A 13,691-nucleotide genomic window follows, 5' to 3' on the forward strand; every position below is an offset into this window, starting at 1 on the left:
AATTAATTTTCACAAGTCTTAAAAAAGGTGAATGCAAGAAAAGTTACTTGCCGCATATGCAAGACTGCTTTCAAGAGGAGACCCCAATAAAGAGGACTGGTGTGGAACTGCACGTATGCGGAAGCACTTGTAGACTAAGAATACGGTCAACTTTGCAAGGGAAGAGTTAAGGAGATTGAGAGAGGCTCCTCCTGCTTCACGAGGAGGCCCAAGTACCAGTGGAGCAACACCATCAACCTCTACTGCACAGCCTAATATCCATCCCCAATTTGGAACCCTTTAAGAAAAAAAGTAAGAAGGTTGGGAGCTCAGTATGCCATCCTAATACCTAATCATCCTTTAGTTATACAGAGATTTACCCTGTATCAGACCCATCCGTACAAGTGTTAATTGGAGATTATCTGCCACCGAAAACCCCTCAAGTACTTATATCCGTTACTTTTTAACTTCGTCGAGTAGTCGTATTGTGAGTATTTACCTTAAAGTTGTCCATTAAAAATTTGTGAATCTCTCTGGCTTCATACAACAAGTTCATGCCATATTTGAAACATCGGTGAAATGAACTGGAACAGGAGGATATACTTTCTTCAATGTTGGTAACTTGCTGCTGACTTATGTAACATTGTGGTAACTGAAAAAAGAGTTAAAAATGTATATGTTGTACATATGTCCAAGCTTAATTTTAATGTTCATAAAAACAATTGTTCTCAATAGGATTGGGGATGAAAAGTAATCATCAGAGGTTATATTTGGACAGCAAAATAGGAAATAGTATTGCATTATACAAATGTTAGGCCGAGATTGGTCACTCACTTCATTCACAAACTCCTGGGCTTGATCTGATAGAACCCTTTTTGGACTTCCATGATCTAGAAATTCAGAAATAAATAGGTAGGAAAATTAAAAGACAAGTTTTCAAAAAAAATAATTAAAAACAGCATTTTTACTTTGTACAGGCTGAAAACGTGTAACGAGCATTTAAATGAGAAATGGGTTTCAGAAAGAAACGTCTATAAGACTATCACAATGCAGATTTATATTTTATAAAAATATATAGAAGCAAGAAAAATTATAACTCATACATTTTTAAATCACATATTTGGGCAATAAAATCGGGAGGACATGCTTTTTTTTGCGTTTGGTTGATTTCAGAATGCCTACGAATTCTAGTAAAACATGACAATAACACAGTTATCCGTCTGCAAACACATGAAAAATACACAAATGCTTAGCTCAGAATGGTTTTCGATCATGAAATGTTGAAGACAAACCTGATAACTCCATTAGATCCATTGCAATTTTCGGCTGATAACATATGAAGAGCAGTCAGTGGATCTGGTGTGTCGAGTTGTTCACCACCACGTGGTATAGTGTATGGGCAGGACAGCTTGTGGCGACCAGTACGTCTCATGGTTGAGATATCTGTATTATGAGATAGAACAGGGGGCAAATGAAGTTTAAGGTTATTAAAAAAAATGGAGATCGTGCTAAAATACAACATTGACCAATCGATTACATGTACAGTGTATGGGGAGGAAGCAGCACTTGGCGTACTACTTAAATAATGAAAGGCGGCAGAATTAACTGATTTGCCCAGAAAAATTGCTGACTAAGGCATAATATTTGAGGTATAAGAGCTGGAAATCGTGCTAAAATACACTATTGCCGAAAACATTACTTTTGCAATGCATGGGGCACGTGACGCACAATTTACACAAAAAAAACTACATTGCATTAAGTTGAACAGCACGCAGCACACTGCTGTAGGAACAGCCACGTGGTGCTTGGCAAATTAAACAAACGCACCAGGATTAAGTGATTAGCACATAAACAAAAGTTACGAAGTCAACTTTAACGATATAAAAAGCAGGAAAGCGTGCTTAAAAACAACATTGTCAAATCGAACATAAATTTGCATTTATGCGGTATTTAAAGATTGTTCAGATTAATACTCTTAAAAAAAGTGCTCACCTACGAAGAAGTGGATACGAACACTCTCAATGGCTGTGACTGCGGAATAGGAAAAGTTCCAGAAGGTTGGCAGCTTATAAATGCTTTGCAGAAGGATGATTGGTTGAGCATGATGTCACTGGGTATGAGAGCTGTGAATTGGGCATGCTGTAATTGAGCATGCGCAAATAAAATGAAATACGTTAGGGGTACATAGCCAGACGGTGGGACGTATTGTGCGCATGTGTAACATTACCACGGATGCACTACAACAAACATGCATGCGCAAAGTGAAGGCAACTCCTACGGGGTACATACATAGATGGAGTTCGGATGTCCACGTGGTCTTGAAGTAGCTTCAGGAGGGGGGCTTTGCAGCCCTCCTCCATAAAATATAATATATAATTAGCCATGCCACGGGGGCTGGGGATGCCGGTGCCTGGAATTGGGCACGGGAGGGGGGCCACCTACCATAAACAAATGTAATACGTATACTCCGCTTCTTGTCATCGTACCATAAGCGCACCCTTCGGATCATGCGCTGAAGGCTAATTGGCTGTGAAGTGGTTGTCAACATTCGAAACTAGAAACATGTTGGCAGCAGTTTTATGTCTTGGTACAAGGGAGGCTGAAGAAGCGTGTGAAATGTGTGTTTAAAACGTGAAAAGGGGGAGGGTAGACACACCCTGATCCTCTAGGTCTCCTCAGGGAGTCCCACAATCCGTCTCCCAGCGCCCCTATTTTTTTCTTTTTTGAGATAAATCACGGGGTGCGTGTATGATCCGCACATTGTAGCGATATTTTTTTTAAAAAAAGACGTGGGCTTCTGCGCGTCTTTGGTAATTTGCATTCTTTCAACTGTTTAGAGGAGAAGCAGCAGTGCTGTATCCAGGATCCACCACTGAGTAAGAAAAGGTAACGATAACACTATTTACCTGCTAAGTGAATTTCCACCCATAGGATAACAGTGATGTACTTTTTAAGAAAGTTAAAGAAAATTATCAAAATAATAACCTCAGATAAACTCTTGTCTTAATATTTATATTAAATATATATAAATACGTTTTTCAACATTGAAAAAATCGCGGAAGTCGCTCACACACCGCATCTGATATGCATATGACGTAACGCGCTATCTCACGTCCGTCACGTCGCATTATATGTACATCTCGCGTATGCGCAAGGCGTCGCGCACGAGTCGCATAACAACCGCGTGGGAAAAGTTGTAGCCGTCGCACACCCTTCGCGGATCCTAGACAGCGACCCTAAAATGGCGGACACGTTTCGCGCAGCAAATGAGCCGGGTGTTAGTAGGGTGTGCAACTGCAAAAAAAAAGAAAAAATTAATAAAAATAATTTAAGTATATTATAAACAATATAAAATAATGAAACAAATATTTTTATGTAAAAAAATATTAAAAAAGTGTAATGTAATTTTAAAAATAACATCTAAAAATAGAAAGATTAAAAACTAGAAATATAAAAGGCAGTGTATGTGACAGTTATTGTATATAAATAAGTATACATAATACTCAGTGATTGTATGATTGATGTATGGATAACTGTATACTTGTAATACTGATTTTATAACACACTAAGTATGTATTACTATCTATATGAATAAATAAAGTGGTGTTTGTGTAAGTGAATAGCTTAGTAAATATAAGTATGATCAATTGTTTGCATAAGTGAGTAGGATATCTGCATAAAGGCGTAGGATATGTGCTGGTGTGTAATGTTGATGTAGGTGTATAAGTATATTTAATAGTGTTCTATTGATCTTTCTCAGCATGTATGAGTGAATCTATAGGTAAGTGTTTAGATGTGTGTAGATGTAGGAATTACTGAGTGGGTTTTTAGAAACTTGTACTGGTGTGTCAATGGTTTCAAATATGTTACTTCAAATTTTATTATGAGTGTTGAAAGGTTATGCTACTGTATGATGAGGTGTATTAGTTTGCCACATGGATGATGTCATCAGTGATGTAATTTGAGATATCATCAGTGATGTCGCTGACCATATCATGAATGATGTAATATGTGACATCATCAGCAGTGGATTGCGAGCGCGTGAGTTATAGTTAGTACAACTAACTATAATGGGGGAATTTTAATGGTTTTATACGAGTGAAATGTCCAGCTAACTATAACACCCCTGAAACCTATGGTTTATTCAGTGAATTCCTAAGGTTTTTTAAATGCTAATTCCTAACTATAACTTATCTGAAACCTATGGTTTTTTTCAGTGAATATATATATATTCAGAGAAAGCATCCAGTGATTGAAGCGGGTGGGATTTTGACTTATACTTTGTGCTATGGGGGAGAAAGCATCGTTTGAGTGGCATTTTAACATACCAATGGAGAAAAAGTTTGGGAGCTCCTATATATGTATTTCTGTATGATATTTTATTATAGAAAGCATGAGGCTGTCAACACATCTAGTACTATATTTAGACCAGATCTTAAATTGACCAGCAGGACATTTCTGCAATGGTCTTCCATATGCTCCTTGCTCATTTGAAGAGCCCTCTTTAGAGCTTTCCAATGCATTTGTAATTGGTTTGTCTGCTATGAAATTTGACAAGTGTCAGTTATTGTTGTTTTTGTATTTTTTTTACTGCTCCTCAGGCATACCCTCTCGAAGTGACAAAGCTTCTCTACTGCTCCCGCACAGTCCCAGAGATTGAGAAGGTAAAGTAATCTGACAGGAAGATGGTGATTAATTGTGCTAGATGATGGAGATAAAAAGCATCCTTGGCAGAGGGCATATTACATTACTGACTGTGAACAGAAGTCTCAGATAGACCCGGGTATATGGTGTTGCAATAGACTGAACGGGCGGAAATGAGCGCATTGACAGTCATAAACACTTGGCATAAGCTACAAGTGCTGATCCCATAGATCTTGACTAGAATTGAAGTGACGGCAGTGTTAAATACAGTAAATCTAATTTTTTAACTCAATTTAGTTTTAAAGTTATCAATAGAAGTATATAGATTATCTTCCACTTTCATTTTAAGATCTGTGGGTGGCATTCTTGAAATAAGCATTGGCAACGCCAAAAAGGTCTTTCTCCATTTGACAATGCAGTGTGGCTTTGGTACTGCTTTTTGACGATACTTTTTAGCAGTGGTGAGCCAGCAGTATGTGATGTATCACTGCATGTACCAACCTTTAGGCCTGAACACAGAAATGTGTTTGGTTAGTTCTCTTGTGTGTATAAACATTAGAATTGTAATTTCTTAGAGAAAACGTAGTTAGCGATCATCCCAGAGAGCTTGCAGCAGTGATCTGATGGACATGAGTTTAAATCCTGGAGACACAAGAATAAACTTACAGCCTTTTGATGCTGATAAATACCTGCTATTCTATTGGCCACACATAACTGCAATTTGAAATAAAATAGGTTAAGGTGTTGAGGAGACATTAATTTTTGTAGGTATTCCAAGACATTTGTTGAGGTATTCCTAGGCATTCTATATTCCTGACCTGTGCTTGAACAGTAGGTAGATATGTTTTTATGAGCCATGTTGTATACAGTTCTACTCCCTACACTTTGCTTGTAACTTAATGTGCACACATTTTCACTAAAATTGTATGATGAGTGTTGCGATGCTTGGTGGGGAATTCTGGGTTCATGTGCTGCATGACGTTCTGGTGAGAGATGTTACATTAAGTGTGATGCACCGAAGAAAATAGGTGGGTTTTTACATTTTTAACGCAGATTAGTCTATGAGCCTAAAGTAATTGATTATTTAAGGTCTGCATTGCAGAGCTTTCACCATTAGCAGCAATCTAAATGTGGTACTGGCACTGAGTGACTACAGGAATGAACTTTAATGGCTTTATAGTGACATCAGCAGGAGCTTTGAAGATGGATTTATTCTACGGATATTCAATGATGTCAAGGGAAAAGTAGCATTTAAATACCTTTCAAAATCTCCACATGTCAATGCTTATTTCCTTTGCTACGGGTTGAAGGGCTTAAAATCGTCTGTTTGCAGATTGGATGACCTTGTTTACACTGTCTTCCACCCAGACAAGCATGATAGCATTCTTCTTGCTGTGTCCCACCGAGATACAGAATCAATAATATGTTTGTTATATGTCTGCAATATTAGAACGGCCATTTCTATGATTTAGGCTTAACCACATGAACATTAAGGGCAAAAGTGGCTGACCTGACCTGTAATAATTGGCATAATTCATGCACACATCTCCCTTTAAAGGAGCTAAAGCAAGGTATGATTGTTGGTTGGACCAGGTACTGTGCCCTCTTTGGCATGTTTGCTACTTCGCCGGCCCCCCACAGGGTTGTAGCTGCTAACGCTCTGTATGTTACAGCCAATAAAAAACGATTTAATTCTAAAGTAGCTAAAGCGCAGGTTAAACCTGTTGCCTCTCGGAGCTTTGGAACAGCAGATGGTAGGTATAATGTCCTACATATAATTAACTTGAAAAAGACCTCTTGCAAGAGTTTACTTGAGCAAGACAGTTTTGGCCACTAGATGGTACATCAAATGCTTATGTCTTTCTAAAGAGACAGGATGCTTTGGAAAAGTTGTAGCAATGCATCGGCTTCCAGCAAGGAATGTCTATGGTTTTGGTCTATGGTTTTGTACCTGAGCGAACTATAACTTATGACCTCACATATTACATCACTCAGGACATGGTCAGTGATATCACTGTAAACATCATCCAGTGAGCTTGTGTTTCAAAAACATTTCTGAGACTTAAAGATACATACTAAACTACAGCATGTTAAATTATTATTCTTTCTGTATTAGTAATTAGTCATGCTATTTTTAACATATCTCATCTGAGTGGCTGTGTGACTGTGTGTATCACTGTGTGAGTGGAGGGTTGAGTGGCTGTATCAGTGAGTGAGTGGCTGTATGGGTGAGTGAGTGGCTGTGTGAGTGAATGTGTAAGTATCTGTACAGTGCTCGAAAAATCGTAAGAATGTTATTAGACCTGCAGGTCTTGTAACTTTCATACTCTACTCGACCTAACTGTATTATACTTGACCCCTGAACTGGTCTCAAATTGTGTGATCATCAGCAAATATTTTGTTTCATGAAGCCGCCTTTTTCTTTATTATTACATAAGAGAGCACCTTCAAATATGCAAGTTCGCTGTTTCTGCCGTACAAAAAAAATATTTACTAGACTAAATGTTTGCTCCATGTATAACAAGAGTCAAGCCCATATATAGGGTACAAATGATTCCTGACTTGCCTCTTATTTCACTAATAGCATTGTCATCTGGGCAGGAGCAGTAATAATTCCCAGTACATGTTTAAAAACTCACCTTTCATGAATATATTACCAAAGCATGATGTGGTAGTGCATTGTCATTTACAGATAGCATATTTTCCATTGAAATGGCCACCAAACTTTCCCACTAACATGTAGTTTTACTGATAATAGCGCATAAACATTTTTAGGAAATTGGGTTTCATCAAAAATACTTACCATTTGCACATCACCAAGTAAAGTGTTCTAATTTGTTTTGATCCTATACATATTTATTTTACCACAGAATTACAAAAATGGGTCTTCATAACTAGTGAAATATATTTGAAATGTTCGATCAGTTCACTTAGCTATTTCAGTGTAGTGTTAGAAAAAAGCCTGACATCTTACAGCCTTTCATTTAACATGCTTTGCACAGTTCATTTGTCACACAGTTCACTCTACAAAAATCATCCAACTTAATCACAGAAAGAAAAATAAATGTAGTAAGATAAGCTGACTTTTGACCTCTGCGAAAGCCAGCAAATGTGACACGATAACAAGATTTAATGGCATTTTTTTTTGCTCTTTCACTTTGCGAGCAATAAAGAGGTCTTTAAATCTTGTTATCTTGTCACATTTGCTCTGCTTTCAGTTTGTCTTCCCAAAAGTTAGAGGATTTTTAACTTCCCAAAAAGGGCAACATATGCCTAAAAATAGCTCATCCGATGTTTCGATCCCTGCTGTATGGGTGTGTGAGTACCTGTATGACTGGATGTGTGAGTGGCTGTATTGGTGAGTGAGTGGGGGCATGTGTGGCTGTATGGGTGAGTTAGTGGATGTGCGAGTGGCTGTATGAGTGAGTAGATGTATGAGTGGCTCTATGGATGAGTGATTGGTTGTGTGAGTACTGTATGGGTCTGCAAATGGGTATGTGAGGGGTTGTGTGGGAGAAGGTGGACGTCACCACTGCAGCGCGGAGGGGAGGGAAAGAGCGGTCCAGGTGTACGTCCAGCACCATATTGAAGTCCCCTCCAAGCAACCAGGGAAGTCCAGCATATGGGTGAAGGAACTGATTCAAGCTCACTAGGAAGGAGGGTTGGTCCGTGTTCGGGGCATAAAGGGATCCTAACAGGACTTCCTGACCTTTCAACCGCCCCCGCACTAGGCAGTACCTTCCCTCCTGGTCCACCTTTACGTCTTTACAAATGAAGGGGACACCCGCCCTCACCCATATCAGTGTGCCGCGTGCATGCGCCGAAAAGTCGTGCCATAAATTTGCCCCCTCCAAAACCTGCGGAGCTTGTCGAGCTCTATCTGACTCATGGGTGTCTCCTGAAGGAGGGCAATCGCCACCCCATGTCGCTGCAGATAGGAGAAGACCGAGTAATGGCGTGACGGGGTGTGCATACCACGGATGTTCCAGGTTAGTATGTTAGTGTGCGTCATCTGTCTGGACGCGTCGCACCCGCACGGGGCCTCAGAGGAGGCCTACGGGCACCATCAGGGAAGGGGATATCAGTGTGCCGCATCTGAAACATGAGAACAATTACAAACGGTATAACTAAAAGGGCGAGTCCCCAATGGGGCATACGTCCAAACCTCAACAAGATCCACCACTTAAAGAAAGTGTTAGTCCAGCGCAGTGGCTGTCTGGGTGAGTGTGTTGCCAACAACCAAAATATGTTACGCCCCTATCTCAGACCTCCCGGGCGTTCATGAGGTGCTTGGGGAATCTAGGGTAGGTAAATGAGCAGGATAGCATAGGAGCCCATGAATTGATTAAGTGCTTTGCGCCCTCCAACTGCGGGCCGGCAGACACACCCACATGTGTTTAACTGTACACCATCGCATAGCAGCGCGAACGCACTTGGCAGAGGACACATTGCAACAGTGCGCACATCAATATTTCTAGAAGGATACAAAAAATAGCGTATTCAGAGACAGGGACCCCTGTGTGACCGCCATAGCCCACTGCTCAGTCACATAAGCTGGTCAGCTGTTTGGGGTGTAACCACTGGCATGTTCATGTCTTCAGAAAGCACCGTGGATGGGGATAACGTGCCACTTATTTCCAGGTCACTGTGTGGCTGGGAGTCCAAGCGGGCAACACCGTTTACCGCTCCCAAGGTAGCAACCGCTTCGAGTGCTTCCTGTCTTTCCAGTCGCATCTTCTCCGGACTGGGTGCAACTGGGCCAGGACCCGTGCCTCGGCGAGCCTCTCTCCTTCTGCGCCTCCTCGAACGCTGCTCCTGCCACCCACCCTCCTCCAGGCCTGCTGCTCGTGCCCCTTTCCACTGTCCCGTCCCTTCCAGCCAGTCCAAGACGTCCGATGGGGCATCAAAGAAGCGGGCACCCTCCTTCGAGATCACGCGAAGGCGAGATGGGAACAACAAAGAGTATGGTAGCTCTAGTTCCCTCAGTTGTCTCTTCACAGCCATGTACGTGCTCCTCCTAATTTGTACTGCTGCCGTGTAATCTGGAAAGAACATCACACGGCTGTTCCCCCGTGTAAGATCACCCAGCTTTCTGGTTTCGTGAAGCACCACATCCTGATCGCAGTAATTGAGGAGCTTGAAGAGGAACGGACGAGGCCGAGCTCCGGGCGGGACTTCTGTGCTGGCACTCTGTGCGCTCTTTCGACCACAAAGTGCGGGGACAACATCATTGTGGGTAGGAGTTCCTGCAACCAGTTCTCAGCATACCGCTCCGGGTCCTTCCCTTCCTCGCCCTCCGGGAGGCTGACTATTCAAACATTATTGCGCCGGGAGCGCCCTTCCGCATCCTCAATGCGATCCTCCAGCACATGGATGCTGTCTATGATATCTTGGAGCGCTGAAGCATGAGTTTGCACCACAGGCTGCAGTTCTTGGAGCGACTGATGTTGCGCAGTAACTGACTCCGACAGCTTGTGATGGTCAGCATGCAGAAGAGTAAAGTCAGACGTGACCTTATCGATCCGGGCCTCCAGTGACACTTTAGTTTGGTCCAGAGTAGTGCCGATGCGCTCCACCGCCGCTAGCACAGAGTCCATCTTAGCTGCGAGGACTGCCGTTGGCTCCATGCTATCACTCTGATGTCCATGTGAGGAGCCAGGACCGTCAGCCGCCTTCTGCTTATGTTGGGACTTGTCCCTGAGTCTGCCCATTACCAGCTGTTGCGCAGTAGGCATCCACGCTTGTTGTCAGCCACCAGCCGCCCAGTGCCAGGCCTCCTCTCGGAAACTAGGGGAGAAGTCGCTTCATTAGTCCAGTGGTGGCGCCAGCAGCAGCGGGGAAACTTCCTATATGTGTCGGGGCCGTCACGAGCAGGGGTCGTGCCACTGGATGGCCAGTGTCAACTCTGGGGGTGTCTTAGGCGACAGCCTGACTTCACCGCGTAGCTCAGGGAGAGTGCACCCCCTTCGCCTTCTCCAGGGGCCCCCTTACTTATGCCTCCTCATCAGTAAACTGCACCTACTCCTCTCCAGTGTCTCCACAGGCCTCAGGCCCCAGAGGGGACACAAGGCCTCGGGGGCTGCTGTGTCCTCCATCAGCGCTGTCTCGCCCTTAGGGTCAGGTCCTCAGATCCCCCCCACACCAAGCGCCGCAGCCCGCCCAGGCCACGGGTGTAGGCCTCGCCCGGGGCACTCAGCCACATCCCATTGCCCGCCAACCTCTCCAGGCGCACTCCGATCCTCGTCTCCCAGCAGCGACTCCCAGCAGCACTGGGCCCCAGAGCCCACCGATCCTCCAGGGGGCACCGCTCCACTAAGTTCACAGGGCGCCCGGGCCCAAAGCAATGCCTGGTGCCTCACAGCAGCGCTCCAGCAACAGCGCAGGCCTCTTCAATGGTCGCTGGACCCCGGGATACTTTTCGCGCCGTTCCACTGCAGGGCCGCGCTGCCTCAGTCCACCTGCAACCTCTGGCTGCCGCGGCTGCAATCTACAATCTGCTGGGCTCCACGGGCTCCTCACCGCGCCCCCATACCTACTCCTCGCGGCATGGGCACGAAAGACACCTCTGAAGGAGAATATACAGGAGAATTAGGGGTCTAAGGACGGAGCTCTAACAGATCACATCTGCCATGTTGGCTGGCTGGCCCCCCCCCCGGGCTTTGTGTAACGCTTTGGTACATGCTTGATCAAACCACCTAGGAGCAGAGGACTTGTTTTATTAGATTATTGTTTACATCATCCAAAATTCTCTCAAAGGCAGTCACCAACCTGGGTCAGTATTCATAACCAGGCAAGTCATAATATCATTTTTATTTTTATTTCGACAACCAAAGGGAGATTTTTCTTCTAATTAATCTTGCCCCACTTAAGTACAATCCCATTTCTTCTTGTTATGTGGGATTTTGGATACCTCATCTGCTGGGCCTGTATGCCTTCCCAGACCCTTTGACAAGATATAGCGTCGAGGTTGCTAAAGTTTGAAAAGTTTCCTTTAATGTCATGAAAGGAAATTCTGGAGGCACTGAAACTACCAGATAATCAATGGTTGAGCCCTGAACGTTAGTACCAAAAGTTTTGTCTAGCATACCTGTGCTCGTGTCAATAGAATTCAGGATTTCTAGATCCTTTATAGTGAGGAGTCTATTAAGCGTGTTGCCATGGGTGTTAAAATAAAGTGGGCTAGGCTCTCCATCCACGTTGGTTAAGCCACATAAACGGTTTAGTTAAAAAGCCACAGCAATGCGCATTAAAATCCCCCAGCCATACGATACTAAGGGTCTTATTTAGATCGCTGAAGAGTACATTGATTTTTTTCCTCAAGTGAAACAACAACCTTTGACATTTCACCCATAAAATTGTTGTCATAATAATTAATTAAAAGAATAGTGTCGCCCCTGGACCTTTAAGCAGCAGAATATTATAATAAGGAGAGTTGTTATGAGGGGCCAGGATTTTAATTCTTAGAGTGTTTTTTCACCACTGTCTGAATGCCCCCTCTCGCTCGGCCTGATCTCAAGGGAAGGGCAGGAGTATGGAAAGAGTGGTAACCATCTAAATGGGTGGGACCGATTTCCCATGTCTCTTAGAGACACATTAAATCATAGCCAGTTATATGCTTAACTCATTCTGGGTTGCTCTGTTTAATGTCTAGCCCTGCTATATTCCAAGTAATTATTTTTTTCTGATCATTGACTACAATATTTTTGCAGAAGGTCCTCAGGCCCAGCTATGACACGACTAGGTGATGTGTTAGGATTCATCCCATTGGTTGTCTGTCAATCACGTGCTTCGAGGCCTGTCAGTGTAGTTAATTGATTTCTGCATAGTAGGGCATTAGTTGCTTGCCGCTGATAGGGCTGGTGGGTCACACAATGGGGAGGCTAGTGGTGTCTACTATACCCTGTCCCCTCGGATACTGGGCTTCTGGTCTTTAAAAGAAGCATAATCGCAGTGCAAACATTTGTGTGTCCGGCGTTGAGCAATTGGGTAAAGGGTTTAAAAGTTCTGTGCCATAAATTGAGACTCAAAATTAACCACTACCATGTCCCCGCTAAACGTCTTCTCAGAATTGCCCACCCAACCCACCCTTCTCGCCATGATAATACTGGTAGAAAATCCCAACCACCTATATGTGTGCTTATATATGCAATGGCTACCTTTAAGCATTAGTTGTTCAGTTGTCTCAGATTATGTACGTTTTAGCTCTGGGGTATTGGGCAGGATTATCACGTAGGGCAGGCAGCTGGCTGGAGGTCCAATCTCATGTGGGAATTGCGTCCTAATTCTTCTTCCCAATTTATTGTCTGCTGATTACAGCGGCCCTCCAGCCTCGAGGCTGGGTTAGATAAATTTGAAGCTTTCAGGCCTTCCACCGATAAACTCTCCTGTGTGGAATATGCTTGTGGAAGGAGGGCAGCAGAGGGCAGGATGTAAGCACGTATGGCAGCTGTGTTTGTCTTGGGGGATTCCCAAACAGGGGCTTTGAGTTGGAGTTGTAAAGTCTGTTGCTTCTTGTGAAAGCTCCATCGCCATCTCTCTCTTGTGCCTGGTGCTCATGAGGCTTGGTTAAACCAGTTCTCTGAAGAGATGTTAGCTCGTTAGGCGGGATTGGGAGGGGATCCTGTGAGGTAGGATCTCTCCCTGAGGTTCTCTCCCCTATTATGGTGAGTGAGGGTATGTAGGCTTCTATTTTGGTTAATCTCTCAATGAGAGGTTGCAGGAATTGGGCAATCGTCTGTTCAACTCTGTCGAATATCGCCTCATGGTCTGGTGAAGTAACCACAGTGAAACCCGTATGTACATGTTCGGTTTTGCTCGATTTCCCTCCTCTTTTTTTTCTTTTTAGTAGGAGGTTCGGTAGGGGAGTGAATAACTCTACCAGATGAGATTGTATTAATCAAGCTTCTAGGTCTAGAACCAGTTGGTTCGACAGGTAGAAAGTCAGTGGCAGACGCAGGTTGAATCCCATGATTCAGAGAGTTTGTAGGTAGAGTTAAAGTTCTGGTCTCCCCTATGGGAAGCCTACGCTCACTAATCTCAATCTCCTTTTCCAAAGCATCTGACGCCCT

At 43.6% G+C, this 13,691-nt stretch overlaps 1 protein-coding gene across 2 annotated transcripts in view; it reads left to right on the top strand.

Annotated features, from left to right (window-relative positions):
• Positions 1-13,691, top strand: part of ERCC2 (ERCC excision repair 2, TFIIH core complex helicase subunit) — a 1,411,027-nt gene that overhangs the window by 423,366 nt on the left and 973,970 nt on the right. Inside the window, exon 4 of one of the 2 annotated variants that reach the window (XM_078660894.1) lies at positions 4,581-4,643. The exons of the other annotated variant lie outside the window; for it this stretch is intronic. Coding sequence (XP_078517020.1) covers positions 4,581-4,643 — 63 coding nt within the window. The remainder of the gene's footprint in view (positions 1-4,580; positions 4,644-13,691) is intronic. 2 annotated transcript variants of the gene reach the window in all.

This window comes from Lissotriton helveticus, chromosome 9 (genome assembly GCF_964261635.1).
Source record: "Lissotriton helveticus chromosome 9, aLisHel1.1, whole genome shotgun sequence".
Lineage (NCBI taxonomy): Eukaryota > Metazoa > Chordata > Amphibia > Caudata > Salamandridae > Lissotriton > Lissotriton helveticus.